Source organism: Myotis yumanensis, unplaced genomic scaffold (genome assembly GCF_028538775.1).
Source record: "Myotis yumanensis isolate MYYU_CA2020_CCGP unplaced genomic scaffold, mMyoYum1.0.hap1 SCAF_2, whole genome shotgun sequence".
Taxonomy (NCBI): Eukaryota; Metazoa; Chordata; class Mammalia; order Chiroptera; family Vespertilionidae; genus Myotis; species Myotis yumanensis.
In genome coordinates this window covers 32,195,222-32,223,133 of record NW_027223753.1, presented here as the reverse complement: position 1 = coordinate 32,223,133, position 27,912 = coordinate 32,195,222, and the positions used below count along the sequence as shown (strand labels likewise).

Sequence of the window (27,912 nt, the reverse complement as noted above, 5' to 3'; positions counted from 1 at the left end):
AGCGGGGGAGGGCCTCCGCACAAGGACCCGGCCTCAAAATGGCCACACGCGTCCCCCCGTAGCTGCAAAACGTGAGCATTCTAGCCTCTTTCTAGGGGGACAGCAACCTGCGGCCTCCCAAGGAATTCCCAGTATTTTCCTCCCTCTTCCCCCGACTCGTAGGAGAGCTCTCCGCTCCTGGTCCCTCGGTTTCTTTCGAGGGGGAGGGGGGCATTTTCCACGGACGCCGTCGCGCCTGCCGCCGCCGCCCCTCCCGCCTTGGAGACTCTCTTCCTTCCTTCCCTTTTCTCCTTACGCAATATACAGCAATGCGCGAGGCGGTGGTTGGTTTCCATTTCTTCTTCGCGGTTGTGTGCATGCGGTGGGATTGTGAGAGCGCGCGTGAGCGCTGGGCAGTGTGGGCTTCTTCCCCGTGTGGTCTTCTCGGCGATCGGTGGTGGGGTCCGAGTGGGATGGTGGCTGCGCTGTTTGGGTGTGTAGATTTGGGTTCTTCGCGGTCCCTCTGCGTTTTCAGCGGTGTCTGTAATGGTTAGCTTGCCTCCTCAGTTGGAGTCTGGTTCTGTGGGTGGGTTGTGTGGCCCTGGCGATGGCGTCTGGACGGGTTCGGTGTTGTGTTCGGCATGTGTGATCGCGACTAGGTGGGGCTGCGTGTCACTGGGCGATTGCGTTGGACCGATTTCGTTGTGTCAGGCTGGACAATGCGCGGGCCTGACCGCGTCGGTGTGTGGGGCAGAGTGGCGTTGTGTTTACTCTGCTCCCCTTCTATGGGGCTGGACCGTGTGTGGCCCTGTCGCCTGGATTGTGTGCTGCGTGCTGTGTCCTGCAGGAGTGCGTTTGCACATCGCTGGCGGGTAGCGGGAAAGGAGAGCGAGAGACGGAGGCGCACGTTGAGGAGGTGTCGTGGGGGTGCGGGGAGGGATTTCACATTTTATTCCAAAGGATGTGTTCGGAAGCCACCGATGACTTCGAGGAGCAGACGGAGCTGCTCTGTCCGGAGGCCGGTCGGTGCCCTGGCGTTTCAGGGATCTGCTGATGAGCCGGAGGCTCTTCCAGCCGGGAGCCCTGGGCTCGGGCTCCAGCCGCACTCGCATTCGGGCTTTGTCCATTTCTGGTCAGTTTCTCCGGTCATGGCTGCTGGACGCTGCGAGAGAGGCCGGGAAGAGGCAATGGGCACATTCCCCAGGCCCGGCGCCTCGGGTGGGGACCCTCGGGATCATCTCCAAGGAACATTTCCCATCCCTTCCCTGGTGAACGACATTCCCGCGTGGGTCGGGTGCCCGTCGCATCGGTGTCCGGGTCTGGGCTCCGAGGGACCGAGTCAGTGCTGCCCTAGCTCCGGAAGAAATGGTTTTGTTTTGCCAGTTATTGTGGGTTCTAACGTCATCATCACCATCTTATTTTAATTAAAATAATGGTTCAGGAGCGAAGCGGCTTTTTTCTCCTAGTTTCTTTGGATCTATAACAAAGCCGCGCGGCTTCGCCCAGCAGCCTTCTGGTCTTTTAAGCTGCTGGGTTTAGGGCAGGGAGGGAAAATGGAGAGGGACAAACACAGAGCTCGATCTACAGCAAAAATCAACCTCGCCCTAAGACACGGGGAATGGGTGGATTCCTTCGGCCTCCCCCGCCCCCATGTGCATTAGAAGAGGAGAAAGAGAATCTCCCACAGTGGATTGAAACCGCTGGGAAGAATTGTTCCTATATTTCCACCAAAGTCGGGGCAAAAAAGAAAAAAAAGGAGGCCTTTGCAATTAATCCAAAACTTCCATGAGTGCTCATAAACTGGGTGATTTAGGCAAAATAAATTAAACAAAACCCTTTGGGGGGAGGAGCAAACTAAATCTGGCTACTGCTACACCCTGGGAAGCAGCAATGGGTTTGTTTTTAACCCTCCTTCCCCTCTTGTTTATTGCTGCGAGGAATTATTAGAATCCTCCCCTTCTCTTGCGGCTCTGAATGCAGAAAAATAGAAATTCGTTGTGTAGGGATGGTTGAGGGGAGGTGGCATTTAAGTCTTTTCTTTTTTAAAAATTAAATTTATTGGGGTGGCATTGGTTAATAAAACCATATAGGTTTCAAGTGTCACAATAAAACATCATCTGCATAGAGCACCTGGCGCTCGTCGCCCAAAATAGTCTTTCTGTCTCCATTTTCTCTTCTCTTCTCTTCTCTTTCGCCCCTTTCTTTCTTGATTTCTTTCTTTCTTTATTCCTTCTTTCTTGGGTTCTTTCTTTCTTCCTTGATTTTTCTTTTTCTTGATTTCCTTCCTTCCTTCCTTCCTTCCTTCCTTCCTTCCTTCCTTCCTTCCTTCCTTATTTCTTAATCAATAGGAAGAAAAGGGTCCTGGATAGAGCAAATACCCCTATCCCCCATTCCTCTTGGGTCCCCGCGGTTCCAACTCCATTCAGGCAGGAAAAGTCTTTGAATTGGGTTCTGGTTTCGTTTTGGGCTGGAGGTAGGCAGGTGGGGGTCCTGGAGAGAATGGGGCTCAGAGGTTCTGCCCCATGGACCAGGGGTCCGAAAACGGGATTCTCCTTTTCCAATACACATGCCCCCACCCCATTCCCCAACACACACCCCCAGGCCAAGCTGCAGACGGCTGCTGCTCCCCCTGACCCGGTTCCCCGGCCAACCGCGTAGACGCGTCAGTGCTTCGCACACGCACTGGCTCACACTGAACCAGACGCCCAGGCTGGAGGGTCCGAAATGCTGGGGCGGCCGGCGGCGGGCTGTTGTTGTGCTTGGGCTCCATCGTTATCCCTGATTGGTCAGGTGCGGGTTCTTCTTTATGGGGCGGGGGAGGCTTCGAGCACCTGCAGATGCGGGGCGGGACGCAGCTCGCGATTCCCTGGGCTGGCGAGGACGTGAGGTAATTCCCAGCCATTGACCCCCATTTCTCTCTCGCCCTCCCTCTCGCCCTCCCTCTTTCTCTCCACCCCCATCTTTCCTGGAAACTCGATTTGGGCGCGGCAGACCGCCCGGCACCACACCGCGGCCTAACTGCCGGTCTCCGGGCGAGAGCGGGGCAAGCAGACACCCCCGCCCGCCGCGACCCGCACCCGGGCTCCCGCCCCCCTCCCGCGGAGGAGTGGACAGCCTATGCAGAGGGGCCGGTCTCCCTAAATATGCCCCAGGTGAGTTTGGGGGGGACGCTGCCTGTGGAAATGGTTTCCAGGAAGGCCTTGGGTTCCGGCCCGTGTGGGGAGGCTCAGGACGGAGGACGGTCCAGGCTCCGATGGAGGGAGAAGGGGAGGACGGGCCCAGCGGCGGGATCCGGGACCTGCCTCCGCCGCGGACTGGCCTCTGGGCCTCGGAGGGTTCCAGAGGCCTTTCCTTGTTCGACCCTCAGCAAAAACAGCTCGTTTTTTGTTTGTTTGTTTTCACAACTAGTTAACCAGAACCACAGTCCCCGGGCTGCTACCATCGGTTCTGTGGATGTGCCCCTAACCGTGGGGCGGCTGGATCCCTAGATCCGGGGGCGCGGGCTGCCTGCGCCCGCAGATCCGGCGGCAGGAAGAAGGCCGCAGCCGGCCTGGCGAGCGCGGTCCCAGCTCGGTGGGCCCCGACCTGGGCTTAACGCCAGAGTGGGGCGCGCTGGACTCCCCTCCTCCCCACCCCGCAAGCAGCAGGGGGAGAGCGGTTCTATTTACTGATGCTGTCGGTTCTCGTGCGAGCTTGGGGCTCCCCCAGGGGGTCAGGCGGGTGTGGGTGCAGTGGAAGGACTGGAAGCCCGGTCTCCGGCGGTGGCCTCGGACGCCGCAGAGGCTGTTTTATATGAGCAATTCTCCGTATGGGGAATGGGGAGTTGCCTGAGACCCGATGCCTCCCCTCCACCTCCCATACCCAACCCCAGGAGCGCCCCAGATGCCCTGACTTGTTCAGGTGCAAGGACACCTTATGGCGGTTGGCAGCTGGAGATGAAAACCCGGGGTTGGGTGCTGCGAGCTGGGTCTTGGTTGCACAAAGACAGATGCATTGTAATGGTCGAATTCGCTAGTGCCATTCCGTTTGAAACCTTCTCCCTCTCCCTTCATCTTCCCCAAATAAAAACAAGTAAACAAAAATCACTGGGCTTTCTTGTTAGTAATCTTAAACGAAGCCAAGTGATGGGGTCTAGTAGTTGAAAACCGACAACCAAAGTTGCGTGTGAAGCCTCCTGTGGCATCTTCTGGAGCATAGACCCCGGCCTGGATGATATCAGTTGCAGAAGTGCCTCGTGGATTTTCCTGAGATCCCTGGAGGGGCGGGGAGGGGTCCACCACAGACCCTGGGGACCAATCGTAGGTTTCCCACAGGGAACCTGGGAGATACAGATATTTCTAGGCATCTAGAGAGGGCATTTGAGGCAGGGTCAACTCATCTGGAATATGGACTCTCCTCGCTCCTCTGGGATTCACTCCTACGCTGAGCAGGGGAGCCTGGGATTAATCAGAGGGTATAAATGTGTCATAAGGAGAGCCTGAGCTCAGTCCTGCGATTGCGCTGGGCATCACTTGTCACTGGGCTAGACACTGGGGCTGAAGCACGTGTCACTGGGCGCATCACGCATTGGGACAGTAAGGTAGGGAGCCGGCACCTGGGGTCTTGTGTATTGTGTCACAGAATGGTCATTTCTGGTGCATTTCACTGCTGCGGGGGAGCCAGGAGGACCTACAGCTATACCTTGGGTACATTTTTAATGGCTAGTGTCGTGGTGGTTCCATTCTGTGGATACAGATCTATTGTTTCCACCATGATCGTAAACTCGCTTCCCGTGAAGCCTTGTGGACCCATTGCTTTTGCAGCTTGTCTCAGGGAAATTTGTTGTTTCTGGGCCGGGCTTCAGGGCTGGCAGACCCAGGGAAGGAGTGCAATCTGAACGGCGATTCTCCACTGGTGTGTGTGTGTGTGTGTGTGTGTGTGTGTCTGGTGGCAATTGAGCTGATCTTCGGAGGAGGTTTCAAAAAGTCGGGTGTCTCCTCTGGGGGTGGGGGGGTGTGGGCAGGGGAGGATTGTGGCCAGGTCCACTCCGGTCTTGAGCAGTGCAGTGACAAAATGGAAGCTCAGTAGCTGCGGTGAATGATGAGATGGACTCTGCTGGGGCTGAATTGGAGTTTGGGGTATTTATTTTCTGCTACAAAATACCCCAATTATATAATTCTGAGAACAAAAATCTTACTTTGAACATCTTATGAAGCCTGTCGAGTTGATTATATTTTTTATTTATATATTTTAAAATAAAACAACTTCAAGGCATCCCCAACCTCTGAGCCCAGAGTCTCATGGTTTTTTTGGTTTAGTTCTTGATGGGGCCTGGCTCCACTGGCATCAGCGCGGGGTGCTGGAAGGAACGGCAGGAGTGCTCTGTGGTGCAGTGGAGCCTCTGTGATGATCCTGGAGTATGGTTGTGAGGAGAGGAATGGCCTGAGCTCCAGGGACACACAGGGAGGGCATATATGGAGGATAGTGTAGTGAGATCAGAGTTCTGGTCTTGCTCTGTCACAAATCAGCGTGGCTTTGGGCAAGGCAGTGGTCCCCTGGGCAGCCAGTCTCCAAGTCAATAATAATGTTTACTCGAGCCATTGTGTAGTGCTTTTAAACGCATAAGGAGGTATTTCCTAGAGGACAACGCTAAGGCAGAAGGGGGTGGGGGCGGGCTGGAAGAGTTCAAGGGCCTTTAGGACACCTCTTCCCAGGTGTGGATGGAAGCCCACACCCCATAGCCTCAGGGGCACCCTATGAATGTGTTGGCTCTGTACTGCCTGGGCCGGGCCTCCCTTCCAGACCCGACCTCACTTCCGAGTCCAGCTGAGCAGAAGAGGGGAGTGTGCAGGGAGGTAGGCCAGGATCTCCATCTTCCCTCCCTGATGTCTCACCTCTAGTCCTGGGGGGAGTAAAGGGAGGCTGGGGTTTCCAGCAGCTGCACAGAAGACACCCTCGCGGCGGGTGAATATATGTTGAAATGGGGTGCTGGTTCCCTGGGATAATTCTCTGGCAGCTCCAGCAGCGTGGACCCCAGGCTCTGCAGCCTCCATTCCCTAAACTTCCTACTCGCACCCACCACGTTTCTAGGTACGCGTGGCGGTAGGCTGGAGGCGGTATTGCTGAGAGCCTCCTAAGGCACCCCCACCTCCGCGGGGCCGATTCCCCGCCAAAACCCAAGGGGAGGGGGGCCGGGAGGAACTCGGTTGGGGATTTGTTCCCTCCTCTTCCCTTGCGGCCTGAGAAGGGGACGGGGTGGTATTTCTCTCTCGTCTCTTTCTACATTTCCTTCCTCCTTTCCCCCTTCTGTTTTTCCTCCGCTGACTCTATGCCTTTTCTTCCAAAGTCTCTGCTGTCTTTCTCCACCTCCGTCCTCTTGGCCCCCCGTCTCTGTTTCCCAGGCACCCTCCCCTCTTCTCCCAAACTAGAGACCCCCCCTGTCCTCCCTCCCCCGGCCCGCCAGGGCGCTAGGCCCCGTGGGCCAGTGTGCGTCCACGTGGCTCTCCGTCTGTCGCCTTTTCTCACTCGGTGCGTGAGTTTCTTTTTCTGCCTTCACTCCCTGACCGCATCCCACGCGTGTCTGTCCGTCTGCCCGCAGGATGACGGAGCGGCCGCCGAGCGAGGCGGCACGCAGTGACCCTCCCCAGGAGGGACGGGAGGCGGCCGAGGCCCGCATGGCCCCCCCGCACCTGGTCCTGCTGAACGGCGTCGCCAAGGAGACGAACCGCGCCGCCTCGGCCGAGCCCCCCGTGATAGAGCTGGGCGCGCGCGGCGGCCCGGGGGGCGGCCCCACCGGCGGGGGCGGTGCCGCGCGGGACTTAAAGGGCCGCGACGCGGCGGCGGCCGAAGCGCGCCATCGGGTGCCGACCACCGAGCTGTGCAGACCTCCCGGGCCCGCCCCTGCGCCCGCGCCGGCTTCGGCCCCGGCGGAGCTGCCCGGCGACGGCCGGATGGTGCAGCTGAGCCCGCCCGCGCTGGCGGCCCCCGCCGCCCCCGGCCGCACGCTGCTCTACAGCCTCAGCCAGCCTCTCGCCTCGCTCGGCAGGTCAGTGCCCGGCGGGAGGGCGCGGGGAGTGGGCAGCGGGTAGGCGCTCCCGGCCCCGGGGCTCCCCGTGTGCACCTCGGGGATGCTTGGCTGAAGCGCGTGAGAGAGGGGGGTGTTCTAAACTCATGGGCGTCAAAGCCGAGAAGCCCCGGGTGCGAGTGAGAAATGAGCCCGCTGTGAGCTCGTGTGGAAGCGCGTGTGCGGGCAGATGTGGGGGTGCCTTGTGACTGCGGAGCGCCTGGGTGTGGTAAGCCGAGGAGGGAGAGTGCAGGCATGTGGCTGGGTGCGAGCAGAAGAGCCGAAGTGCCGTGTGCTGTGTGGTTGGGAGGGAGGGGATGGCCGGAGGGAGTCCCGTGAACGTGAGTGCCAGGCAAGAGTGTGTCTGAATGTGCTTCGCTGTGAAATTCTTCTGGAAGCGGCAGCCTTCTGGGACAGGATCTGGGGGTGATTGGGAGTGAGCCCCCTCCTCTGCCTCTGGATCTCTGCTCTAGGGTCCGGACACAGGTGGTGAAGGCCTTGGGGGGCGGGAGGGCGGGGGCAGGCGCGGGCTAGAAGAGGTCAATAGGGGAAATAGGGGGACATGTGTAAAAGGGGGACAGTCTGTTTGGGGAGTGGATCCCTTCCTCCCCTCCCCAGCCCCTCTGCCCCTAGCTGTGGTCCCTGGCCCCAAGCTTTCCACCCCTTGTCATGAGGGAGTCCATTTCCCTGCTGAGGCCACTGAGAAGGTGGAGAAAGGGAGGCAGGATTGGGATGGAGATAGGCAGATGATACAGGGATACAGTCAATGAGCCTGCAGGAGACTCCAGAGAGAAGCTACAGAGAGCCCAAAGTGGGCATTGGAGGGTGGGGGCGGGGGTGAGTCAGGGTTTCCTGTCTGTTGTCTGTCCACAGGCCCCATGGGGCCAGGATGGAGGTGGGGGGAGGTTGGAGGGAGGGAGCAGTGTGCCCTTTTGTGGTGCTGGAGTAGCACACCACCAAATGTGAAGGCCATGTCTGCCTGAGTGAGCACCTGTTTGAAAGTGGAGGTTGTCTGTGGATTGTGTGGCTTGTATTTGGGGGGGGCGGGGGAGAGTGTGTCTCTCTGTGGGGTTTGTGTGTGTTCATTTTTGTGTTTGTTCCATTCGTTCACCTCTGATTCTGTGTGTGTGTGTGTGTGTGCGTGCGCGCGCGCGCATTTCATGCTTCTTCTATTCCCAATTCAGGTATGAAGGGACCAGGGATGCCCTTGTTTTTCCAGGGGTGAGAGGCTCAAGGACATGCAGGGGGGTTGCTAAGGAGCCTCTGTCTCATGTCCACCCTAAATGTTATCTTGTGATCTGCCTGCTCCTTCCCACAGTGGGTTCTTTGGGGAGCCAGATGCCTTCCCTATGTTTGCCACCAACAACCGAGTGAAGAGGAGACCCTCCCCTTATGAGATGGAGATTACTGATGGTGAGTCTCTGCCTCCACCTTTGCTATTTGCCCCTCATGCTGGTTATTGCCTCCTGAAGGAGGGATCATGGGGACTACTCCTAGGTGTCTCATGTGGATGGGCAGGCTATCTTGGGACCCCAAACTGCTGGAAGTTGCCTTGCAGCTGAGCTGGGATTAGAGAAGAGAGGACATGGGAGTGAAGACATGTGACATTTAGCCCAAGCCTCTAAGGGTCAGTTGCAGTCCCCACTCTAGCTCCATTCCTACACTTGGCAAGGATCCCGGGGAAGGGCAGAAACACAAGGTGCTCCCACACTAAGCACCAACCTCAGGGACTCCCTGCACTTCCTTCCAAGATCTCTTCAGTCTAGTCTAGAGTCTGGCATTTGCTCCTAGCCTGGAATTGAACCTGCAGGGGTCTCCTTCCAAGTCCCTACATTGTGGGGCCCTCTTGTCCCTTGTTCCACACTCAGGGCTGAGACCTGGAGTTCCCTTCCTGACATTATAGATTCTACACTGCCCCTTGCTTCCCCAGAAGGGCCCTAGCCCTGCTATTACACACTGCCCAAGTAACCTTTGGCTCTGAACTTGGGGGAGGGGGTTAAATGAATGGGAAATTTGGAAGACTCCTTCCCTCTTCCCAAGGTTGACCTTGATGTGCAGATGGGGCCCAGCACCAGGAGGCAGGAGAGCAGGCTCTTTAGAGTCTAGGGATGTGGAGGGAATCACTGGAGCTCCCAGTGCTCAGCCTGGCTGGAGCTTGGGCTCCTGAAGGAAGGGCACCTGAGGCCTTGGAGCCAGGCTGAGATTTCTGCAAGGGACAGGTGGGAGGGATGGGTATTGGGCAGGAGCTTCTGGAGGGGAGCCCACTGTAGTCTTCTGGAGAGGAGAGAGGCTAGAGTCTGGACAAGGAACAGACCTCAAAAGACCCAACCAGCCTGGGGCGCAGGGGTATAGGGCCAAGAGGGAAGAGTCATGGAGTGTCAGTGCTGCTAGGTTAGAGAGGGATGGTAGGTATGCCAAATAGGAAGTAGCCTGGACCAGGCCTGAAGTTCCCCAGGAAAGTGGCATTTTCTACAAAGGACAGAAGCACGGGGAAACTAGGCACAGAGGAGAGGAAGGAGATGGGAAGGGGGCAAGGGTTCTTGGTGAGTGCAGGAGGGTTAGGGAAGCCATTACCCATATGTTACCAATATTTGCTGAGCACCTATTCAGTGACTGGCCAGAGAGAGAAAGAGGGCATACAGGATGGACATTCTGAGGAAAGAGGAAGGTGTGAAGAGGTGGGTAGTTCTCTTGGAAGGATAAACAGAAATGAGGGTGAAGGGGAGGTTCATGAGGGTGTAGGATAACTCCATGGACTTTGAAATCAGAAATTTAACTAAAAAGGGTTATGTACAAGGTCTAAAGTCAGGATTTGATGTGGTTCCTGTTGCTGAAATTCTCTGGTTCTCAGTTTCCTCGTTTGTAAAGTGGGGAGAATAATAGCTTCCTCACATTATTGAAAGTACACAATGGGGTAAAGTGTTTTTAGGGCCTGCTCGGGGTAGGCGCTCTTTCTGGGGCCTGTCTAACTCTAACTGTGACAGCAGCCATACGTACCCACCTCCCCCACACACCTAGGAGATCCCTCAAGATCAGCCAGCATTAGTCACGGAGCAGGGGCTGGTGCTCCCTGTGCCACAGCTGAGGGATTCCTCTCCACCTGGCCTGGAGGGTGAGAACAGCAAGTTATTTCGTCTGAGGCACCTAGGGTAGGACTTCCCAGCAGGTGTGCTGTGTTCTTCCCAGACTGGGTTTGGTCTGGCCTTTGGCAGAGCCAGCTGGGCTGGGGCCTGTTGGGGTTTGGAAAGACAGCTTCAGAGGCACTGTAGCGGAGAATGAGTGACCCTCCCTGGGAAAACGTGTGTGTGTGTGTCCATGCCAACACTTTCTGCTTGATCATCTCTCTCCTACACACACACACACACACACACACACACACACACACACACACGTAAGAGAGAGATGATCAAGCAGAAAGTGTTGGCATGGACAAGCTGGGTCATAGACTGACCTTGGAGGCAAGTCCTCCTCTGTCCTGGCCCCAGGCTTCTTAGCTGTGAAATGAGGAGTAGGTCTTAGGTGATGTCTTGACTTTTCCTTTCTTCTTCTCCCCTACCCAAGTTTCCACATTCTGAGGTCTGGTTCCAAGGATCATAGGAAGAGAACGAACCAATAGGCTAGTACTGGCAGTTCCTCCAGTGTGCAGAGCTTCCTGAGGACTGCTGGGCCCCAGCTCTGTGTTGGGGAGGAAGCAGCCACGGCCCAGGAGCTCAGGAGCACTGGCAGGGCCCACCTCTGTCTTCCCTGGCTTTGGAAATCCCAGGTCAGGCTTGGACATAGCACAATGCTTTGCACACCATAGGTGCCAGATACATGCATGCTGGTGTCTGTCACTGCTCTGCAAGTCTTAGTACACAAACGCAGTGAATATTGATCAGTGCATATAATCAGTGCATTGTAGACATGGAGAGACTGAGGCAGTCCCCAGCTGCCTGCCTAGAGCCTCAGGCTGAGCCTGTGCATGGCTGTCTCTCCACTCCTCTCAGGGGGGAGAGAGCCTGCAGGGTAAGTCCTTTCCTTCTGTTCTCTTCTCTCTCCTCCATTTCCTTACCTGCCAGCATGATCAGTCAGCAGACATTTTACTAAACCCTTATTCTGTGCTTTCTATCACCTTTACAATAAAAATCCCCACACCTTACTGCAGGGCCTTAGGAATTGAACTTAGCCTACTCAGATCTCACCCACTTCAGCCATTTTTATTTATTTTTTATTATTTATTTATTTATTTATTTTAGCTCAGGGCCTTTCCACATGCCATTCTCTCTTCCCATGCCTGGCTGGCTCTTCTTCAGCCTTAAGTTCTCATCTTATAGATGTCATCTCCTCCAAAAGGCTGCCCCAACCAACTCAACTAAGCACGGTAGCTCCTTTCTGTCTTTTATTTACATCCAGCCTCCTGTCTGTTTATCTGTTTGCTTCTTGTTCACCAGCTGTCAGCCCCATTAAAAGGTAAGCTCCAGGAGGGCAGTCACTCTGTCTGTTTTGTTCAGCATTATTCCTTAGTGCTAGGCCTACTGCCTGGTTGTTAGGAAATAACTGATGCACAGATAATAATAGCTAACATGTATTGACCAAATGTTTAATCTGAGGTTGGTATTGTCTTAAGTACTTTGCCTGTGTTAGTTGTTAGATCCATGTGATAATTTTATTCTTGAGTGATTAGTATTATCTCCATTTTACAGATGATGAAGCTAAGGCAGAGAGTTTAAATAACTTTCTCAGAGTCACTATCTAGTGAGTAATAGTCAGCAATTGAACCCAGAAAGTCTGGCTCCAGAGTTTGTCTTTGTAACTAGTGCAATATGGCCTCTTGGTACAAGTAAATGAATGAATATGTGGTCCTTGTCCTCAATGTCTCACAGTACAGAGAGATAAGCATAGAAGCATACAACGATGATTAAGAGTAATGGAGATCCAGGGATTTGTAAGGCCGTGGTGGTTGGTTAGATCTCTCTGGAGGGGTTGAGATGAACTAGGTTTTGAAGGATGAGTAAGAGTTTTCTAAGTAAAAGGAAAGAAGGTATTGTAGGTTTCCCAATAAATGTTTTTTTTTCTGCTTCCCCATAGGAGAAGATCCTTGGTAGATTTCCAACCCATTCTCCTAACCCTTGTCCCCTTGTCCTCCAGGTCCCCATACCAAAGTCGTAAGGCGCATCTTCACCAACAGCCGGGAGCGATGGCGGCAGCAGAATGTGAATGGGGCCTTTGCTGAGCTCCGCAAGCTGATCCCCACACATCCCCCAGACAAGAAGCTCAGTAAGAATGAGATTCTCCGCCTGGCCATGAAGTACATCAACTTCCTGGCCAAGCTGCTCAATGACCAGGAAGAAGAGGGCACCCAGAGGGCCAAGCCTGGCAAGGACCCCATGGTGGGGGCTGGCGGAGGAGGTGGAGGGGGAGGCAGTGGTGCACCTCCAGATGATCTCCTGCAGGATGTGCTGTCCCCCAACTCCAGCTGTGGCAGCTCCCTGGATGGGGCAGCCAGCCCGGACAGCTACACTGAAGAGCCTGCACCCAAGCACACAGCCCGCAGCCTCCATCCTGCCATGCTGCCCGCCACTGAGGGAGCGGGCCCTCGGTGATGGGCCTGGGACCATCCTGGGCCAGCCAGGAGGGTGCCCTCAGGCTGCTGGGACCGTGGGCTTCAAGGCAGGTGGGCAAAGACTGGGTAGCTCTGAAGTAGGGCAATGGACTTGATGAACTTTCCTTGATGCCTGAACTTTGGGAAGCCCAAACTGCCCTGGGGCTGGCTTTTCACTTCCTGCCTCAGTAGGAGAACAGAAAAATGGAGCAAAGTGGTAGGTACTTTTTATGAAGACGGCACGGTCTTGCCCCTTCCCCAAATCCCTAAGACTTCTCATGTAAGAGGCTTGAGTGGCGCTGCTTTTGGCCTGGAGCTTGGGAGCCCTGTCTTTGCTGAGAGCTGGGGTTGTCATCTCTCACCTGAGGCATTCAGCAATCTCTGCCTTGCCTTTAGCCCCCTCCTAAGCAGGCTGGGGTGGCTTTGCTAGCCACTCTACCCAAATATATAGGTACCCAATAGCTGCCCATTTCCTGAGCCCCATCTTCACCCAGACCCATGTTGGTCCATTCAGCTTGCCAACTGCTGCAGAGTCAAGCCTCAAGGTGCCTTCTTCAGGGCCTGGTTGAAGAAGATGGCTGGTGGACCACCTGCTCCGGGTTAGCTGGGCCAGAGGGGCAGAAAAGCCAGGGGACCGAAGCTTTGCTTTCTCCCCACTGAAATTTGCCTTCCTAATCCTTGCGGCTGTGGGGACTGAGTGTGCAGCTGTGAGCATGTCCTTTGGGCTTCGGGTGAAGGCAGAGAAGGAAAACAATTGTTAGAGGGAATTGAGCAAATGCTATTTGGGGCTCGTGGGCTTCCAATCCTGGTAGTGTCTCAGAGCTACTCATCACTGTTCCAGCAGTGAGCAGATGCCAGTGTGCTGATGGATGGGCATGTGTTGGTGCTGAGAGGAGATGGGAGCCCGATCTGTGCATTCTCCAAGATGCTCAGAGGTCCCGCCCTGCTGCAGGATGTCTGTTAGCTAATGGTCTGGTCGGTGTTCTGAGTGGAACTGAGCACACACTCTGTCCTAGGAATTCCTGGCATTTGGGATTTTTTTTTTTCCCTGGCACTTGGGATTTTTTCTTTCTTTTTTACTTCAATTGTTGGTGGGATCTTTAGGTAGATATGACCCAGGATCCAGCTCCACTTCTAGGACATGGTAATGCAGTCAGAGACCAGGCCCCAGCTGAGACCCGAATGGATGCACATTCACTGAGCAGAATCTTAAACACCTTTGACCGTGTAACTTTCAGTCATCACGGGTGTGAATGGGAGGCTAGCTTAATGCAATGGGAGTGCCCCCCTCCAAAAGTTGTACATGACATTTTTGTAAATCAAATCCTTATCCTTAATCTTTTAAAGAAATACTACTGCAAGTCCTTTTGTAAGTGAAGAATCCTTTTGTAGAGTGGACCACCGCCCCTCGTTGATCTCCTGTGTCAATCCAAGTGTCGGGGTGTGGTTTTCTTAAGGCTAGGCCTGCCTGTGACCCGCATTTCAAGCCCATGGAACAAACTGCACACAAGTCCTTCATACCTGTCATTGTATCCTCAAGTCACCCCAGCCGTCTCCCACCAGGCTCTGCCTTTGAGGTCAGAGGGGAATGATCCCATGGCCCGGCCCTGTCCATGGCCATGTGGAAGATCTTCACATGTTTTGGGTTTCAGCTCAGGCCTTGCCCTCACTGTGATGGGGCCTTGGGTACAGCCATTTGCAGACAGGGAATGACCCCTGCTCCCCTCCCTTTCCTTTTAAATTGTGAGGATGGGAGCACTATGGTTAACCCTTGTCGCTCTCTGTCTATCTCATGTCAGCCAAAATCACATTTTAATGAACAGCTCCTGTGAGGCATCCCATCTGTAAAGAGGGAACACCTCTCCTAAGGCTGTGCTTGCTTCCCGGTGGGTTAATTTGACTTCGGGCCACAGTGGGGATAGGTGGATGGGTTTAGGAGATGGATCACACATTCTGTCAGGAACTCAAGCTTCTGGCTCCCTTTTCTCTCACAAGTTATCTCTAAGTGTCAGTTTCCCGTCAATACCCTGGCTCTCTGCTCCTAGGACTGAATGGACATGAAAGTAGAAGCGTTCTGAGACCATAAAGAACTCGTTTCCTCTTAAACCTGAGGTGGGGTTTCCAACCCTGAGTTCAGGGGCTAGGCAGTGGGCCAGGCTGCCTGACTACACAGCTTGGGATAATTTAGGTTCTAACCCACTTTTGCCTGAGTTATCTAGATTGTTCTCATTTCTCATAATTGACCTCATGTCTGGCTCATTCCAAGGCAAGGTACAGGAATGAGAATGGATAAGAGATATAGCAACATGGGTAGAATATGTAAAATGTAATGCAACCACTTACCACAGGCCTGGGTAGGGAAGCACAAGGCTTTAGGTTTTTGTAAGAACTAGAGAAGATCCATACTTTATTTTCATTTCCAACCCTTCACCCCATCCTACTCTCTCCCTCCCCTGCCTCCTCCTCACCCATGAAGAAATGGCAACATTCCAAGAATAATATCTGTACAAAAGGGAAAACATGGGAAGGTTTAAAAACATGAGAATAAAAATGATGGGGGACTCCCATCTTTTAAGAAAAATGTATATTCTTTTATTTGTAGTGGCAAACGACAAGATGGTACAACCTTTATCTTTTTCCAAAAACAAAACCAAGGGCACAGAATCTGTAGTCAGCCGACAACTATCTCGGCCTTTGGGGGTGGTCTGGTCGTACTTGTGATGCCAATGGTACGTGGCCCCCGCCGAAGGCTTGCCCCTGCCCATGTACATAGTGCAGTGTTCCTGTGGGCGGGCCCAGCACTTTCCGTCAATGTTGTACTGTACGTGATGAACTGATGAATTACGTTGGTCTCTGCATTTTTCTGCAGAAGAGGAGTAATCGCTCCAGGTACCTGACCTTTGTACAGCCCAGAGGCCAACACTGTGGGCGTGTGACTCTAGCTACAAAACCCATGTGGTGACGATGTGTGTGTATATATAAGGATATATTGGGAAGATTTCTAAATAAAAGTTTTACAAAGGGGATTGGACTCTGTGCTTGCATGTTGCACCCTAGGCCTGAGAGTTGGGACATTAAAAGGAAAGGTATGGCAAGAACCTGTCTCTCCTGAAATGGGGACCTCCAGGACTCAGCTGTCCTCTGAGGGGGAATCCCCCCTCCCTGAGGCTTCCTCAGTAGGGTTTCCATTCTTTCCCCCCTTCTCAGCATTTTGCACCCACGCTTTCCACCAAGAGTGGCCCCACGGATATTGCACTCTGTGTTGGGTTCAGCTTCTGTGGGTGGGCAGTTGCTTTTATCATAGGTTCAGGACAGATTCAAGTCTCACCAAGGTAGGCTCCCAGGTTCCCTGATGGCTCAGTTGAGGCTACAGCTCTAATGCCTGGCTCTTGAGGATTGAGGGGTACAGGTCTCTCACATGGGGCTCAGGGAAGGTGGTTGAGGCTTTGGGGGTAGTGAGTGGAAGCTTAGGGATGGGAATGACATTCAGAGGTGGGACTCTGGGTTATTGGGAGGCCTCTACACGTGGACTGTTGGATCTTCAGTAGGTCAGGCGGGCATTTCCAATGAAGTACCAATCCTCCTTTATTATATTCTTTTAGCAAATATTTAGCGAGCACCTCCAATGTGCTGGGTATTGTTCTAGGTCTTGGGGATCCAGCAGTGAAGAAAACAAAGATCCCTTGTGTAGCTTAAATTCTAGCAAGGAGACAGTAAACACACACACACACACACACACACACACACACCCATCACAAATGTGTTAATTATATGGTAAGTTGGGAGGTGATTAGTATTAAGGAAAAGAAATGTGCCAAGAAGGGAACTCAAGGTGCCCACAGCTCCTTTGGGTGAGCTTATCTCATCCCGTCAGGTTTGGATCTTGACCACTCTGTCCTGGGTGTTTCCAACTGTAGCTTTGAGGGCAAAAGCACAACAGTGTTTGGGATCATGCTCCGGCCTGCAGGGAAGCTCTTTGGGTTTGGGAGACTGTGTGTCTCTCCCTAGCTGAGGGCTAGGAGGTCCCCAGGCAGCTGGGATGGTGAGACTGAGCTCTGGGGCAGGGAGATCAGCGGGTCGTGGTGGTGGCAGTGATGGGTGGCCCGGGACCCAGCGCCTGACCTGTGCTCACAAGTCCGAGGAGCAGCATGATGAAAGGATCAGAGACAGAGGCTGACACAGCAGTGAGAGAGGTGGGAGGACAGTAGGAGAGGTGGTGGTTCAGAGGCTAAAGCAAATATGTATGTGGGATTAACCAAGCCCCATGCCTCTGAGAAGTCAAGCAAAGAAAGGCCTGAAGTGTTGCCTGGATTTGGCAATGTGGAGGTCGCTGATGACTTTAGTGAGAACAGGGTCTGTCACGGGGAGGGGTAGAGGCAGCAGCCTGGCTGTCATGAAAGAACACCCATTTCCAGAAGGTCCTTTCCCAGGAGAGGGCGAGGCTGTCCGTGTCTAGAGAGGCCAGGAAGAGCCCATCAGCTCTGTGGCACCAAGGAGGAGACTATGAAGCTGTGGATTGCCCAGGCTGCCCAGGTCCCGGGGATCGTCTGGGCTAGCGTCCATACCTCCACATGGGAGATGGAGACCCAGAGGGGAAAGGAGTCTTCCCAGGCCCACATGTCCCATAAACAATGACAGCTGTGGCAGACAGGGCAGGACCAGGCTTCCTGCCTCCCAGGACAACCTGTGCCCACCGCAGGGAAGGGACCACACCGGGGGTCATGCCTGAATGGCCTGCTGATCTTTCCAGCCTCCCTTCACCACTCTTCCCTTCATTCTCTTTGCTCCTATTGTCCTATCCTTTCTGTTCCACACTGCAATTTTTTCTCTTTACAGCTGTCCAGTTTTTGCACTTTTTGTTTCTACCCATCCTCTGCTCCCGCCCTCCTTTCATTTGGTTAACTTGTCCTCACCACCCAGGAGTGTTTATGGGGTCAGCCACTTCCTATGTGTCCCCACAGGCTCTCCTTCCCTCTGTGTGTCTGCTGTTTGTCCACTTGTCTGCTTCCCGATTCAAACCCAAGCTCATGAGGGCAAAGCCATGTCTGACTTGGCTCTTCCTCTCTGGTGCCCTATGTCAGATCTGGCCCAGGTCCCTTTCAACATTTGCTGACTATTACCCTGTATGGAATATTCTAGACGGTTTTGAGGGCAACATGAAATGAAAAAGTGAGGGGAGGTGGATGGGTGGGAGACAGGGTCATTTCTACAAAAATGCCTGCTTCATTTCCCCCTCCCCCAACACCTTGGTCCTGGGCTGGTAAGGGGCTGGTGGACAGCTCTGCCCCTGGGGTGGCAGAGGGTCTTGGGCTGCTTTTGTTGGTAGGGGGAGTAGGGAGGCAGGATGTGAGTTTTCTCAGGCTAGACACACCAGTAGCCTGGTTATCATATTGGACCCGGATGGGGAGAGGTGGGGGGTGATGAAGATCAGGAGGCTGTTTATCTGATCTGCTCACAGCTGCCTCCTCATGCTGCCCACTACCCCCTTCCTGCTTGCAAAATGGTGAATAGTCCCCCAACATCCAGGACATCCCTCTGGCCTATGGCCCATGTGAGCCAGGCAAACACCTCTGACCAGCCTGCTGGGGACAGGCCCTGTGCTGGGCACCGTGTCCAGCAGTAGAGGCTCCGTTATCATGAGTCAGAGTCAGAGTCAGGAAAGGACTAAGTCAAGATGGCCCAGGGCATCCTCTCCATTGCCCAGAGGAGGAAATGAGCGGATAGGGGCTTCATCAAGGGGACCTAGGATTTGAATTCTGGTCTGAGTCTAGAGCCAGTGCTCACTGCCCCTCAGGAGGAGAAGAAGTGCCCAGTAGAGAGTTAGCGGCTTTAGAGCAGATAGGCCTGAGCTGTGCCACGGGGAGACAGCAGCTCAGTTGGTCCAGCCATCTGCCTAGGGTCACGACAATCAGTGTGGGTTCTGGAGAGCTTGCCTCCATCAAGTTCTGCTTGAAGACAGGCTCCTGGGCAATAAGGACAGTTGATGTGCTGTCAGCTCCAGGAGGGAAAGACCAGGGCACAGGTGGATTGAGCAGGAAAGGCGGCTGGGCCCCAGGAAGACCCAAGCCTTTGGGTCAGACTTACCTGGGTTTAAGACCCAGGGCTGCCACTTACTGTACCTGCTGTGTGACTTTGGGTAAATCATTTAACCTCTCTGAACTTTAGTTTCCTTGTCTGTTAAATGAAGATCTTAACACCCATCTACAAGGCTGCTATGGGATTTCAATATAATATATGTAAGGAAGGTGTTTGTGTTTCATAGAAAGCAGCCGTATTAAACCCAATGCTGGAATGGGGCTGGGATAGGGCTGTACGTGGGAATGGCAGAAGAAAGGAAAAGGACAGAGGGAGAAGTGGGAACATTAGCCGTTCACAGCAGCAGGGATTCCTCTGGCCTGTCCCATGCTGGGCAATGCTGGGGGGCCAGCTTGAAGGAGCTTGAAGAGGATGATGGGCAGGCTTCTTGGAGGAGGTGCTATTTCCTTTCTTCTAGGTGCCTTTGCAGGGAGTTACAGCCTGTCCCGAGCCCCAGCATCTTCTCTCAATGGCAAATTCAAGTTGCTCCAGGGATACTGGTCCTCCCTGCTGGGTACCCTACTCCTGCCCAGGCCACCTGGGGTCAGGCAGGGCTGCTGGAGCTACCCACTGCCCGCTGCGACATTCTCTTTGGCTCCTCCTTTCTCTCCCCACTGGCCTGGTCCGAGCCCTGCCTCCCTCCCCAGCTCCTGGCCTTCTCTGTCCACACAATAACAGGATGTGATCCGTTCGAAGGGAGGAAGTGGGGAGGAGGGCAGTGCTGATAGTGCATTTCTGACTCCCCACGCCTCCCCTCCCCCTTGAACCAGCCCCTGCGGCTGCCTCCTCCCCAAGGCCCTGCCCGGGCCTCTAAGCTGGGTTTGGGAGGGATGAGTTTGGGATCTTCAGGCTACAGTCAGACCTTCGTAAGCCCCTGGAAAGATACACATGGGCCCCCTGCAGGACTTGCCCTCCTGGCTCTAGCTTTGCTGCCTGAAGACAGTGGAGACACTCAGGGAAGCCTGCCCAACAAGCTCCAGGTTCTACGGTATTTTTGTAAACTGCTGGCGCCTGGGGATGGCAGGTGGGTCCCTCAGCCTCCACTGTTTCCCCAGGTCCACATGGTACTGACCCAAAGTGGTGGGGAGGCAGAATCAATCAAAAGGTCCTTATCAAGCATTGACTGTGCCCTGCCTTACACAGCGTGAGGGATGGGTTGCACCGATGAGGAGACTGAGGCTCTGAGAAGCAAAGGGACTTGTCTAAACTCAGCATGAACTACGAGCTAAGCTGGAGCTAGAACCTAGATCTCCTGACTCCCAAACCGCACTCTCACCCCTTTAGCCAGTGCGGTCGAGTCGAACTTTCTGTGATGATGGACATGTGCTATATTTGCCCTGCCCTGTGTGGTAGTCACTAACCGCAGGCAGCTGTTGAGCACTTGGAAAGTGGCTAGAGCCGCTGAGGAACTGAAAATTTTATTTTGTTTAATTTGAATGAACTTGCGTGTAGACCTATTAAAATGCCACTCCCCCGGGGTGAAGAGATGCTCTGTGGATCGTCAGTGAAGATCAGGGTGTGGCAGAGCCAGCCGAAGGCCCCAGATCCCAGACCCCGGTAGCTGGGGAAGAGGATGTGGGTCACCACAGGTCAGCCTCACTGCACTTATCCCAAAAGACTGCACTTTCAGTCCTGCGGTCTCACGTTCTGTATCTCCCCAGAACCCATTGCGAGGGGACAACCACTCCCATTTTACAGGCGAGGAAACACTGAGCTCAGAGAGAGTAAGTGAATCGCCCAAGGTCATGTGGGAGCCAGTTCTGTCACCCCATAGCTGGTGGAGCCATGAACCCCGCCAGGATCTCAGGGAAGGACCACACAGTCCCAGCCCTTAGGACGGGACCATTCTGAGGGGAAATCATGGGAGGCCGCCCATACACTGGGGGCGGGAGGTTTGGCTATTTGTTATTTTGTGTTCCCTGATTCTTGGAGAAGACACGATCCCTCCTGACTCGGTCTATTATGCAGATGGCAATCTGACAATAACATCCTTTCTTCCTGTCTGCCCCCCCCCCCCCCCCCCGCAACTGCCATCCCATTACTGAGCCCCCCACCCCTTCGGGACCCCTGCCTTTCTGAGACCCAGTGGAGCGACGGGACCTGGGTGGAAAACCCTTTCCCACCCCTTGCCTGGTGACAGCTCAGCCAGCTGAGACCCCCGAAGCCCAAGGTCTGCAGCCCTTCCCAGCTCACCGTCTGCAGCCTGGGACCTGTGGTGCTCCTGGGTCCCAGGCTCTGTTGGGATCTCCCGGGGCCAGGCCTTCTGCCCTCTGGCTGTTCCCACACAGGCTGGCCAAGGCTCCTGCTCTGAGCGCTCCGCCCCTCTCTCCAGCTGTCCCCTGGGAGCTGCGTGTTCAATGGGCTATCAGGCTTCCCCATCACTCTCACGCCCCCTCTCCATTACCCCTGAATAGGTGGGATTCAGACAGATACAGGCATTCCCAACCCCAAGCCCCCAGGCAATCTCGCCCAGGATGGCCTGGGATCTCATAGCTCTGATGTGCTACCTGCCTTGCCCTGCTCAGGGCTGAAGTCCTGGGAGGCTGCAATTCTGTTGTTTGGTGAAGGCGTGTTCTAAAGCAGCAGCCTAAACGAGGTCCCAACACGCTGCGATTGCCCTGGTCTATGATGCTAAGATTTGACAGTGGGTCTAATGACAATGGAATGTTGAGGTCTCTAAGTCCCTCAGATTGTATCCCCCTAGGAGCCATCACTGAGGGATTGTAGCTTCTCCACCTCTCTCTGGCTTTGCTGCCTGCAGCAGACCACACAGCAATGTAAGGAGAGGCTTATGAGGCAGGCAGGACAGGGTGGTGGTTGCCCGGCTTCGTTATTTTTTGGGGAGCAGGGCAGGATCGGCCACAGGACCCTTCCTGGCCCACATCTGCTCAGTTGGGGCTCTGCCAAAGCTGGGCTGGCCTGTCCAGTTGCCTGGCTGCCATGAGCTGGCAGGTTTTCTGTATGATGCTAATGAGGGCAGTGGCAGGCGAGGAGGGGGAGGGGATGCTTTTGTCCTGCACTTGTCCTTGTTGGAGGGTCCTCGGAGAGAGACAAGGGGCCTCCTCAGACCCAAGGGGCCATGATTAGCCTGCCATCACTCACTCTGTTGGCTCCCAGTCTCTGGGGGTATGGACAGGGATTGGGGGGATTTTGGAAGGGGGAGCAAGAGTGGCCACACTAATTTAAAGTCAGGATGAAAAAATGCTGCCCTATTCTCCTCTTAAGGGGCTGCTGAGCTCCCCGAGTGCTCCACATCCATCATCTCTTACTCTCTCACCTCTAAGCCTTTGCACACCGGAGGTGCCTTTCCGGCAGACTCCCACCACAGCAACAGTTCTGTGTGTGAAACTATCTGAGATGCTGCATCTGCTGGTTCCCCCCATGGATGGGGTTCTCTCCTGTTTCTGAACTCACAGAGCCTTGGACCATATCTGGCTGCTGCTCACCAGCTGCCTGTATTTGAATCCTTTAGTCTGTGAGCTGGTCAATGCTGGGACAGTGTGCCACTGGCCACTGGTGGCTCCATCATGCCCAGTGTGGGGGAGCTCAGAGGATGTGCTCAGTAAATCTTTATTGAATTATTTCATCAGACCCTCAGGATGAGTGGTTACAAATGGACCATTACCTTTATTGTAATATATATACAAGGTGGGACAAAAGTAGGTTTACAGTTGTTCTTATGAAGTAGGAATAGTAATTAATAATAATACAAAGATAAACTCTGTGTTTCATGTACTCACAACTGTAAATATACTTTTGCATATATATGGAGGGGAAGAGAGAGAGAGAAAGAGAGAGAATAATGTAATGTGACATAAATCCATCCATCAACACAACAATAATTCACTTGGGTAATCTTATTTCATTGAAACCTCCATTCCTCCCCACACTCCCTATTCTTGAAATACATTATTATTAAGCAAATCCCATGTTATTTCATCCATACATTCCGTTAAAATCTTTAATAGTTGACTTAATTAAAAATATCTACTGAAATCCACTCTGTCAGGTTGTGTGCCACATTCTGGTAAATTCTTAGTCATCTTTCAAAGTTTAACTCAAATGTCATCTCTTCCTGGAAGTCTTCCCTGATCTTTTCTTCCTCCAGGGGAGTTGAATGGCTCCTTCCTTGGGGTTCTAATTGTATACCTTTTTAGTAATTGATATATTTTTTTTTATTGTGAGGAGAAAGCATAATATAATACTTAAAAGCATTAGTGTCAAATAGACGTGGATTGAAATCCTGGATCCACTTACTAAGTTTGATGTCTCTGACCCTCAGTGTTCGTGTTGGTAAAATGGGGATATAGCAATCACCTCATAGTGTTGTGAGGATTCAGTGAGCCATGGATCGGAGGCACGGAGAATAGTGTCTGGCACACAGTAAGCATATCTTCAAGAAGCGGCAGCATTACTAAAGCTACATGTCTCTCTGCCACCATGGATTGAGCAGGATGGCAAACTCAGGCACTTCCTACGTGTGTCCTGGCACCTGGAGGCCTCTCCAGAAAAGCAGGAAGGGGCAGAAAACAGACAGACAGGCTCTGCCACAGAGTCCTAGTGGCCCTGCCTGGTTAGGGGCAGATTCTTTAGCAAAGAGAGGCTCTTGGTTAACTTTTGGGCTATTTAAGAGCACTACTAAATATGTAGAAAAGTGACCTAATTTTGCCTTTTTAGGAACATTTATTTTTGAATTATGAATTTTGTGACACACCCTTCCCCTCCTCCCCCAAATAAACATTCCTTGTTATAGAATTTCTGGAAAGAACAGAAGAAAATTGAATCAACAAACAAAATCACAAATTCAGCCCAGTTCACTAATGAACTTTTGTTGTTCATCTAGAAAAAAATCTACATGCTTTTTAAATTGTGGAATTATTTGCATTTTGTTTAACTTTTGCCTGCAGCTCCAGCCTTTTACAGTGATTTTCATTTTGAAGGTCAAAGTCTGACCTTTCAGACAAAAGCTTCAAGTACGAAATGGTGCCCTGGTTTGGGTGTGGCTTCTTCTAGACTGAGTTCCAGGCGGTGAACATGTTGGCCAACGTGTGGCTTGCAATGCCTCTCACCGCCCTGCTGGGGCTTCTGCTCTGAGAAAGGACTGGTTTGGGACAGGCAGTGTGGCTCCAACCTGTGATGCTCTGTTTAGATCTGGGCGATCCTAACACTTACCAAGTGTCCACGCCAACAAGGAGTTCAGATGAATTATCCTCCAGCCAGTTCAGTGCAGCATTGCTGGAAACAGAGGCTCAGAGAAGGGAAGAGACTTGCTCAGGTGACACAGCTAGTGGTGAGTGGGGGTCTTGACCTCAGATCACCTATCCTGGGCTCCAGGAACTCCAGCATTAAGACCATGTACCCCTGCCCCTGCCCTTGCTGTTCTCTATTCCCTTCTGCAAGCTCATAGCTCCTACTTGCACACCTCTGGGGTGGGAAGCTCATCACCTTTTAGGGTCATCTCTGCCATCACTAGACAGCTCTTTCAGACAGGCCTTTCTCTCACTGAACCAAATCCAGCCTTTCTGTCTGCTCTCATCTTCTCCTGCTCCAGGCCCAGAGACACAGAGCACAGTTTCTCTCCCTGATCTGGGACAACCCTACAAATATTTGGAGAAAGAGACCCTCCCAAGGCTGTTCCTTTTCAGACTGAAAATATCAGCTTCTCCAAATATTTAAGAGATTAATGGCAAAATTAGTAACAAGGGAAGAAAACAGTTTTGGTTAGGATAAATTATAACCAGTCCCATGACTCCAAAGGCCCTGAAATGTGAGGCATGCTTAATGCTTGTGGTTTGATCATAGTGGTATACAGGCAATATGTGTTGCTTCTTTATTTTCCCTTCATTTCTGAAGGAGATCTGCTCCCAGTCCATTTCTTAGGGCTGGGTCCTGGCCTGACTTCTCATCCTTCCCTATCCTGGCCTTCAGTCACTATCCACAAACTGCTGAATCCTCAGCCTCTATTTCCAGCTCAGATGTCTCCCAGGAGTGCCAGATATACACACTGAGCTGTCTGTGAACTCAGCCCATCTACTCTGGAACCCAACATTGGGCTCATTGCTCATTGCTTGTCTCATCCACTAACATGTGAGTTCCCTAGGAGGGGGCTGTGGAGCTATAGTGCTTTGAATGGTGCTTGGCCCAGAACAGACACTTCAGAAAGTTGGTTAAATGAATTAATACATGCTTTCCCCCCCCCCCACCCCCTGAAACCTGCTGCTCTTCTGGTATTCTCATTTAAAAACATGGCACCACAACTCAACATCGGGAAGACAAACAATCCAATTAAAATTGGGCAAAGGACCTGAATAGACACTTCTCCAAAGCAGATATACAGATGATCATATTCATATGAAAAAAAAAATGCTCAACATCACTAATCATCAGAGAGATATAAATTAAAATTAAAATCCCCTCACACCTGCCAGAATGGCTACCACCAATAAATCAACAGACAACAGGTGCTGGCATGGATGTGGAGAAAAGGGAACCCTAGTACACTGTTGGTGGGAATGCAGACTGGTACAGCCACTGTGGAAAACAGTATGGAGTTTCCTCAAAAAATTAAAATGGAACTGCCTTTTGATCTAGTGACCCACTTCTGGGAATCCTATATCATAAAAGGGTAATATGCAAATAGACCAAACAGCAGAACAACCGAACAACCAATTAAAGCATAATATGCTAATGATATGCTAAGACTGCTCAACTGCTTGCTATGACGTGCACTGACTACCAGGGTGCAGATGCTCCAACCAGTAGGTTAGCTTGCTGCTGGGGTCCGGCTAATCGGGACTGAGGGAGATGGGCAGGACATGCCCTGGAAACCTCTTGTGGTCACTCCTTGACACGATCGTGCACTGGTTGGGTCCCTCAGCCTGGCCTGCACCCTCTCCCAATCCGGGACCCCTTGGGGGATGTCGGAGAGCCGGTTTCAGCCTGATCCCACAGGCCACTTCCCTTGGGAGGGCACCAGACGCAGGGCTCATGGCTGGCAAGTGCTGCAGCAGCAGCACAAGCCTCTCCGGATAGGCGAGAGTCCGCGGCAGGCATGGTGGGGCCAGAATGAGCGGGAGTGGCAGGTAGGACCTGCAGGTGGCGTTGGACTGCAGGTTTCAGCCAGATCCCTGCAGGCCACCCAGAGGGACCCCACCCATGCACGAATTCGTGCACCAGGCCTCTAGTATATAATAAGAATTCTGAAATACCAATCAGAAAGAATATATGCACCCCTATTTTCTAGCAGCATACAGGCAGTCCTCGGGTTACATACGTCGTTTCGTGATTATGTCGCCATCTCCCATTTACAGTATTTATAAAAAAAAAAAGTTCTGTCATTTTGACATATGTACATATGTGCTTTATGTTTTTTATTATTTATTTTCCACAAGTAAAGGTCAGGAATTGTTATCTTCTTTTAAATTTTTTACTGTTTCACTTCATTACTGTTGTGTATGTGCTCCGTGTGAGTGATGTAGGCGCTTACGTAGGTGGGTTCCGACTTACGGCAAAAATCGCATTACATCGCACAGTAGGAATGGATCTCCGATGTAACCCGAGGACCTTCTGTACTTACAATAGCCAAGATCTGGAAATAGCCCAAGTGCCTATCAGTAGATGAGTTGATAATAAAGGTGTGGATACATTTACACAGTGGAATAGTATGTGGCTGTAAAAAGGAAGGAACTCTTATCTTTTGGGACAGCATGGATAGCTAGAGATTATAATGCTAAGAAAAATGATCCAGTCAGAGAAAGACAAATACCATATGATCTCACTTATATTGGAATCTAATGAACAAACTAACCTGACAAACAACAAACAAACAAACAAACAAACAAAAATAGCACCAATATCCAAGCATTGTCCAAGATGGGAGACTTGGTCCCACCTTTATTCTTCTGCATCCCTCACTCCCCACATTCTTAGTCTGCCAGTTGTACCCCTTAAGTTGCTCTTTGATCCTCCCACTTCTCTTCATGCCACACCATCTTCTAGTCCCAGCCACACCATCTCTCTCCTGGACCCACCTCCCACCTCCACTCCAACCCAATAAAACAGCCCACTCAATGCTCACTGCCCTGTCTAATCCATTCTTTAAGCCATGGTAGGGGAGATCTTGCAGAAATGCAAGATTGCCCCTGTCACATCCTTGCCTAAAACCCTACGCTGGCTCTGCATTATCTGTAAGGTAAAAATCAAACGTCTTCACAGGTCCTGCAAGGCCCTCAAGACCCCTTTACAACTATCCTCTGCTATCCAGCTAGGCTGATCTCCCTGCCTGCACTCCTTCCCATCTGCCCTTCCCCAAGCCCAGCAATTCAGATCTCTCTGTGTCCTGGGAGCTCCTCCATCGCTGCCCGACTGCCGGGGTCCAGCCTCAGTGGTCCAGGGATTCCCAAAGGTGTGGATGGCGTCAGAAAAGAATGAAGGACACAGAGACAGCGTTCAGATGATCAGTATAGTTAGGTTCTTCTTTTATTGTCCTGTTACAGCTGTATTTATACTATTTGATTCTATAAGCATGCCTCTATAGTTACATCATGGTATGTTTTGGGTCCTCCTTTGACCTTCTACAGTTCCTTGTTTTATGTTTATAGTTCCTTATCTGACCTTTGCTAAAAATCTTATCTCTATCTAGCTCTGGTGATTTTAATCTTATCTATTGTCTATGTTTCTACATTCTATTCTAAAGGTTAGTCTCTGTGTTCCATAATAAGGGCTAGTTTGTTATTTCTATTCCAAGGTCACTATTCTACTGCTCCAAGGAAATAACTGAAGGAGATTTTCCTGTTCTATGGCCTAAGTAAAGGTTATGTCCTTTTAGCCTTGCTGGTGGTCTTCCTTGGGACTGCCCTGCATCGGTGGGTTTTTAGAGGTCTAGGCTTTGGTACTTTCTCTGGTGGGTAGACCCCTGGGGATGTGGGCCTAGCAAGTCCTAAATTTATTGCTAACAGTCTTAGTCTAAGTTCCTCATAAGTAGTACATGGTATTTCTGTAACACTAGGGGGTTTTACTGATTTATTCCCTTCCCTAGTCCCGTTAATCCCTAACTCCAGGGAAACATTCCCACCTGGGGAAATAACCTTTCTCGGGGAGGTGGCCCTGATTAGAACACATAGAAGGGGAGCAAACATATTAAGAACAGTATGCCATATACGCCAGGTCCCTTGGAACATATACCGTGCAGATGTTTCTTCCCTGCAGCCACTGTGTCAAGCAGCAAGGATGGAAC

At 52.4% G+C, this 27,912-nt stretch overlaps 1 protein-coding gene across 3 annotated transcripts; it reads left to right on the top strand.

The window, feature by feature from the left end:
* The first annotated feature begins 12 nt into the window (after positions 1-12).
* Positions 13-15,621, top strand: TAL1 (TAL bHLH transcription factor 1, erythroid differentiation factor). 3 transcript variants are annotated; one of them, XM_070405064.1, is made up of 4 exons: positions 28-71; positions 6,557-7,003; positions 8,340-8,434; positions 12,149-15,621. In XM_070405064.1, the coding sequence occupies exons 2-4, from the start codon at positions 6,558-6,560 to the stop codon at positions 12,601-12,603; spliced, it is 996 nt and encodes a 331-aa protein (XP_070261165.1). In that variant the 5' UTR covers positions 28-71; position 6,557; the 3' UTR covers positions 12,604-15,621. The 3 variants fall into 3 exon arrangements, with proteins under 3 accessions (XP_070261166.1, XP_070261165.1, XP_070261164.1); XM_070405063.1 differs by lacking the exon at positions 28-71 and adding an exon at positions 339-3,131; XM_070405065.1 differs by lacking the exon at positions 6,557-7,003 and having other exon boundaries at positions 13-71.
* Positions 15,622-27,912: the final 12,291 nt, after the last annotated feature.